At 33.6% G+C, this 7242-nt stretch overlaps 1 protein-coding gene across 1 annotated transcript; it reads right to left on the bottom strand.

Annotated features, from left to right (window-relative positions):
* Positions 1-248: 248 nt before the first annotated feature.
* Positions 249-6868, bottom strand: PGM (phosphoglucomutase). The gene is made up of 22 exons (XM_085740037.1): positions 6523-6868; positions 6387-6452; positions 6227-6271; positions 6050-6142; positions 5887-5939; positions 5651-5702; positions 5498-5566; positions 5027-5095; positions 3307-3429; positions 3142-3194; positions 2918-2996; positions 2761-2825; positions 2613-2680; positions 2223-2341; positions 2069-2143; positions 1844-1959; positions 1420-1561; positions 1180-1261; positions 1044-1090; positions 863-940; positions 665-770; positions 249-577 (listed from the first exon to the last, which is right to left on the bottom strand). Exons 1-22 carry the CDS (start codon positions 6739-6741, stop codon positions 510-512), a joined length of 1887 nt encoding a protein of 628 aa, XP_085596163.1. The 5' UTR covers positions 6742-6868; the 3' UTR covers positions 249-509.
* Between the last annotated feature and the right edge of the window lie 374 nt (positions 6869-7242).

The raw sequence follows: 7242 nt of genomic DNA, 5'->3' as shown, positions 1-7242 counted from the left end.
TTCACCAGTTTTAAGTATTAATTATGAGATATGCGTTATGTTACGAATATGCATGACACCAATAATAACGAACAAATGTCATTCACCAATCCCTTCCTGTGCACGTCCAAAGCAGCATCAGGGGGGTTCTCTAGCAATGTCTCCAATGGGATCAGCATGTGCAGATAACACATAGTTCGCAGAGGGTGGTGTTAAATCTGGCTTTGAGGTGCAACTCTAGTTTCCCAACTTAGAAAAATGGGACAACATTGAAAACAAAAGCTCCTTTTACAGAGAAGCTAAATATTATTAATTAATACTAATATTTATTTAGTTACACAATGGTATTTCATTTCTTATAAGTGCATATAAATATCATATTTTACATAGGGCGGACTATGCTCCAAAATGGTATAACAACCAAAACTGAAAAATGACAAACCGAACTTGATCTCAGGTAATGATAGGATAGGCGTAATGCACTCAACTTGGAGTACATTTTGATGACTGATTGTGGAATTTGTACATTTTTAAGTGATGACTGTAGGCTTCTCTCTCCCTGTGAACTCTTTGAGCTTTGAAACGGATAATGCTAAATCTGCATAATACTAAGAGTAATTAGTCACAGAAAAATAAGCAAACTAGTTTATATTACTATACGTTATCTTGGTACACGAAAAATAACCTATTAACGGTTTCAAGGCAATTTGAGCGTCAAGGTCGTGTTTAGAAACATCTGGTTCAAACTGTTCAATATACACTCTAACAGTTGCACCAGCAGAACCTGTTCCCTGTAAAACAAAACATCGTACATAATCACTTAATATTTAATTTTTTATAATTTTTTTGAAAGAAATGGTGCGCTAATAAACATGTCACTTACTGATAAACGATAAATAATCCTTGAACCATCCGTAAAAACAAACCGGACCCCTTGTTTTGATACCACACTTCCATCTACCTGCATATTTAAATTAAATCAGATTTTGAACTACGGTTGCTTGACCTTGAGTTGAAAAGAAAAATATGAACGTGATAGGACTGTGCACATTGTAAGAACTTACAGGATCAGTGTATGTAAAATCATCTACAAACTGGAGGACATAACTTCCTGTAGAAGAATACTCATCATACTTCAAATATGCTCAGGATCAGTGTCTGCTAATGATAAGAAAGTGCTTGTAAGTTGTAGTAACTTACCATACTTATCACCGGGCTTGCTCTTAGACAGACACTCTCTTAGATACTCTATCATCTTATTGGCCCCTTCGGATTCACATTCCTATATTTAAATTTGTCAAAAATCAAAAGAAAAATAAATGAAATATACAGTTAACCTAGCTTATGGTATTAAGAAATTCCAAAGCAAAACTAAACTAAATAATTAAGTGCCAAAAAGTATTATACATATAAATCTTCAATTGCAAGAATGATACCAACCTCGTAGTCATATCTAGAAAAGAAATTTCTACCATAGGTTGCCCAATGTTCCTTTACAACATCAGATACAGAGATCAATTTCTCCCCTGGTTTTGTGTCTTTGTTGCGGTGAGCAATAATAGAAAGCCAAGCTAATACAGCCCTAGTAATTGGAAACAAACAACTTACATAAGACATAGAGTTAAAATGTAAAAAAGTTCACAAAACTTATGCTTGTGGCACTGTTTCTCAATAAAAATATGACATGTATTTTGACCACCTCATCTCCTTTACAAGGTTGTCCGAGTGATATATAAAACATAATAGACATTCGATCCCCACCCGTAACATAACTAGTAATTGTACTAACATTTGCTATTAAAAAAAAGGTATACGGAAACACAATAGGTATGTTATGCTTTGAAGAAACATGTGGAATATTTACCAGATTCCGTCTTTCTCACGAATGTGGTCAGAACCTGTTCCAAAACTCTCTTCCCCGCAAATTGACAAATTCCCAGCATCCATAAGATTCCCAAAAAATTTCCAACCAGTGGGCACCTGCATCCAAGGTTCGTCTTTTGTCATTTGAGAACCATTACTTCATCTAAAATATTAAGAGGGACAAATTGCAAAAATAAAATCATGATGATAATATAACAAAATATACCTCAAAGAAAGGGAGGTTCAACTTTTCAGCAACTCTATCTAGAGCACCACTCGTCGGCATTGATCGTGCAAGACCCTGCAATTGCAATACAGAACAATGACACTACTGTTTTACAACGATGAATGCCTATTAATAGTATGTATAAACTTTCTACCTTAACACTGTTCTTGAAGTATGGAATCGCTTCTTTTGCATTGGCTGCAATAACCGCTACAGAGTCTGAAGGAGTTACAAAGAAACTTGTTCCTAAAATCATATTTCTATCCCCGTCACCTGAACAAAAGTTCAAATACATAAAAATCATCAAGGAAACACATAAAGGCAGACAAAACATGCTGCACAAGTATATATCAACTACATCTTCTAAAATATGGTACAGTTTAAATTTCAAAAATACAATATTTTTTTATGACATGTACAGATAAGATTCAATAGCAACAGAAAAAAAAATGAAACTAATCATCAGTTCAGGGGCTATAATTATACGAAAAAACATGTGAAAATCTTAAACCAAAGATGTGCAAGCTGGGTTGATCTCTCATACCATCACTAGCAGCTCCGAAATCAGGTCCATTTTCAGCATACATAATGTTGACAAGATCCTTTGCATATCTGTTCAATAAACATTACAATCAGAAACAGTTTGCTAATGAATATAAACACAATGTTAATAAATAAAATATTAATCTCACGTTAGATTAGGATCAGGATGACCATGTCCAAAATCTTCCAAAGGTATTCCATTTGAAATTGAATCCTACATTGCATACTTGACATCAACATCCAATATCAACATAATATAAAGTTGTTTCTCCACTCCCTAAATGAGTTAAAGGGGGAGAACCATACCGGAGTAGCACCAAGTTTATCCACAAAGATGGGGGTTGCATAAGCACCAGCAACTGCATGCATGGCATCAAATGTAAACCTAAAATAAATAAATAAATTTCAAGATTATGATCCCATGAGATGATATAGCCCCACTCTGTTTAAACAAAGTGATCAAGATCCAAAGCAACATGCAACCCCGTAAAGTCAAAATTTGCAATAATCAAATATTAAGAAGATTGTACCTAAAATCTGGCCGTGAAATAAGACCTTTGATTAGCTGAAAATCAAATACTGTCTGCACAAAAAACAATAACAAATAAACTGAACTGGAGTAACACTCACAACACTGAGATCAAGCTTGCATGAATTATTCTACTGAATTATGATAATGCAAAAAAAAAATTGACCTCCAATAGCTCCAGATAATCAGAAACTGGATCTATTACTTCCACACTGAAGCTTCCGAATTTTGTAACCCCAACATTTGATAAGTCAACGTCAGGAATGTCAGCAATCTTTATCTCAGAAATCTGTGTCAACGGAAATTGTATGAAAAAGTTACAAAAATATCAACTTTGATTTCAATTCATTTGATAACCTTATTTGTCAAAGAAACTGTAGGATTATATTAATTGTCCAAAAAAAACCAGGACAAAACTTTGTGTGCAATGGATTTGTTGATTACTCGTAGGTTTTTTCCTGACTATTACCATGTAGGGATTTATATGGATTATTAATATTTCTTTCATGAGGTTTTTTCATTCAACATATGGTTCCCTGTTTAAAGGGGATAAAAACTATTGAAGTGAAATAACTGCACTAAGTGTTATTTTTATCAAAGGTTGTGCTTGAGGTAGCAGCTCTAAGGATCTCTGTTTGAGTCCAAGTGGTGGCATGCAATTCTATCCTACATTCTAAAAGAACAAGTCCTATAATAACAATAAGCAATGTGGTTTGTAAGAATTGAACGAATCATGTTTTAAAACTTGGTAGGATGATATATGCAAAAGGAAACTTGCAATTCTTATATGTCCTTTCAACATAATCAGATGATCGGCTAAAAAAATACCTGAATGGAAATGTTTTATTAGTTCTTAATCATACTTCATAGTTTTTTTTCCTCTTGTGATGAAATAATTTATTGAGAGAATACTAGTATAGAGATGGAGGATAAGTTGTACAGATCCAGCTTTTCAATATCGATAAATTAACATTGACATCAAGTAAAACTTCACACCAGATAAACAACAATGTTACTCTTATCAAAAAAAAAAAAAAAAAAAAAACACCAATATACCTAGACCCAATTTTGAAATTAATAAAACTAAGGACAGCAATTCTTCATGTTAGAAGTTACGGGTTGCCTGAATGTTCAAGTGGATAACCTTTAGGAGCATTGTTAATTTGTCATATATTGAGATTGAGATAGAAAAGATGATCTACTCCTTAATTATGTTCTGTAATATCATGTTATAATCATGTTATAGATTTCATATATAACTACACCAAACAATTCAGCCGATACCTCTAGAGAGGGAAAAAATTCCAAGACAAAGAAAGAGAGAGAAACAATAGTGAAGAAACAAAAAAAGACATCTGAGATTTTGCAAAAATTTAAAGAAAGGCTGCCAAGCCCTCGCCACAAAGTGTAAATGACAAATCATCATAAGTGGATATTTTAAGAGTAAAAAGAATGACTTTTGGGCATTACCATGAAGCAATTTTAGGGATCTCGAAGTACAAATTTTGTAAATCATCGAATACATAGAATTTTGCATTGCCAAACACTTCGTGCTATTGCAGTGTACTAGATTTTGGCTAGGAAGACTCTCTACTGTTTTATTACAAAAAGTACATGTTGGTGTAAAAGCTTTGCTAAACTTTATGCTATCTTAATGGTGCATAGTAACCATTTTCTATTAGTAGATATTCAAGGAAATGGAAAAAGTGTCCCTTATGAAATTAATTCTACTACAAAGTAAAAATTATATGAGAAGAAAGTAAATAAGGTGAAGATTACACAATATTTCATCCTCCAACAAGGCAACACATGTGCAAGTCAAACATTTCAAGGAACAGACTGAAGGATTGGAATATTAAGGAATACTTAAATATAGGGACACTTACAGATAGGGTGTTTCCGTAAATCTTGTCAGTGATGGATTCTGGTGCAGGTTGTCCACTACTGTAATTAAACTGGATTCAGCAACAAAGACATTTATCAGAAACACAAACTAATTTATTTGCACATAACAGACACTAGAGTCTGGACATTGACTACAAATACATTACATGAAAAGCTATGTATTGACAAATCGGTATTTATTATGCATATGGGATACATAATGACTGAATCCCCTAGCGATGCATCAATAACAACAACAACAACCAAGCCTTTTTGCCACTAAGTAGGGCCTTAGCGATACATCGACAAAAAATAAAGTAACTTCTGAATCGAAAACTTTTCAAGGTATCAACCAATGTCCTAACCAAAGCTAATAAAACCAAGCAACTTCAGGGAGCACTATCTATAAGTATTAGTTAATACACAATTGATCCATGACCTTTAAATGGATGAGAACTAATTAAGAAAGTTACCTTAATACCCCAATCATATTCAGGACCACCGGGATTATGGCTTGCACTCATAATAAATCCACCATTCGCCTGTTGAAGTTTAAGAAAATGAGTAAAATGAACAAGTTTGCTGAAAATACTATGCTAAGGAAAAAAGGAGTATGGTCTGCTTGCCTGCCTCTTCCTTATCACAGCAGAAACGGCTGGTGTTGACAATATCGCTTCCCTGTATTAGAAATTAAAAAGTATATTCAACTTAATTATATCAAGAAGTTGCATTGAACATTAGCACATTCACTAGTCCAAGACAGATGTTTATCCAATCCATCCCTTACTAGCTCTTGATTCATGTAATTCCTATCCTTTCTTGTAACAATTAACAAGAAAAATCAATTGATTAAGAAACTTACTTTCCAACCAGAATTTTTCCAACACCATTTCCAGCAGCAATTTTGATTATTATCTGTAATGCACAAAAACAGCAAGCGAAACAAATTAGAAATAAAGCATTTTTTTTTTCTTCTTAACATATTAAAATTTGATTTCTATGGTGACACATTCAAAAAGGTTAACCTGTGCAGCTTCTCTATTAAAGTATCGACCATCACCTCCTAACACCAACACTCCATTTTTGTAATCCTCTGGCGGCAATGAATTAAACAGTGCCTATAAATTCACATAAGTTTAACTCACTTACAAAGCAAAACACATTAAATCACGTAATCATACATTGCACAGAATCTTACAAACCTGAATCCAATTTGCAAGGTAATTTTCTTGCATAAACACTTTCACCTACAAAACAAACAAATATAGTATACTATTACTATCAATCATAACATAGCCCATCACTAATATAATGGTGAACATTTTTATCAAACATTACATAATGAATATAACAATTACCAACCTTTTTTCGTAGCCCACTTGTACCAGTTTTTTGTCCTTCAATGGGTTTGGTAGGAATAGAGTTAATCTTCAAGAAAAAAGAAAGGGTTAAATCAAAACTTATAAAAAAAAAAAAAGACAAAAAGAGAAGAAAGAACCTTAATGCCATGAGGTTCAGCAATGGTTGTAGGAGAAGAGGATGAAGAAGTTGCTCTGATGATTGAATTAAAGCGGACTCTTAACGAAGAGTTTTGAAGTTTGAAGGAAGAAGAAGGAGATTGGAGAGTGAAGGAAGGTTGAATTGAAAGTGAGACATTGGAGGTTTGAGGTTTGAACGCAGAAATGGTGAAGTTGTTGAGTCTGTGACAGAAAGCCATTGATCGGTTTAAGCACACGAATGTACAGTGACACCGTGTAATGATCAACACTTTCTCTTCGAAGAGTCAAGAGAGAGTGTATTTAGTTTGTGTCTGTGTGATAGGACTAGGAGGTGTTAAATTGTATATGTGCCACATGTAACTGGGAGACACTTATCTTGAGATTCAACCAAATATCACGTGACGTGACTATAATTTCATTTCATTTCATTTTCAAGTGCTTTTTTCCTAGTTTGGAAGATACTCCATTAAGGAACGGTTGATAATTAAGATCCTTTTTTTTTATTCTCATAAACCATTTAAATTCGAGGACCAAATATGGTACAAAATTTATTTTGGACGGGTCAAATTTATTTGGGGCCAACGTAAATTCAACATATCGATGATTTAGTCGAGACGTTTTTCAGAATTTATTAATTATACTGGACATCGCAAAGAAAACGTTCTGCAAATTACTTGGATCGTCAAACTGAAAGCTTTTATGGAATTTGTTTGAGTTTC

Source organism: Medicago sativa, chromosome 1, assembly GCF_051527215.1.
Source record: "Medicago sativa cultivar Bolivia chromosome 1, Bolivia_mono, whole genome shotgun sequence".
Classification (NCBI taxonomy): Eukaryota; Viridiplantae; Streptophyta; class Magnoliopsida; order Fabales; family Fabaceae; genus Medicago; species Medicago sativa.
This window is presented reverse-complemented; position numbering and strand designations above follow the sequence as displayed.

Bases quoted from the DNA above. Each gene is read 5' to 3' on its own strand.
- PGM (XM_085740037.1), bottom strand. From the start codon at position 6,741: ATGGCTTTCTGTCACAGACTCAACAACTTCACCATTTCTGCGTTCAAA. The intron at 6,272-6,386 runs GTTGGTAATTGT...TTTGTTTTGTAG, and splicing joins CAAGTGGGCTACGAAAAAAG to GTGAAAGTGTTTATGCAAGA. The intron at 1,960-2,068 runs GTATATTTTGTT...CCTTGGATGCAG, and splicing joins TGAACCTCCCTTTCTTTGAG to GTGCCCACTGGTTGGAAATT.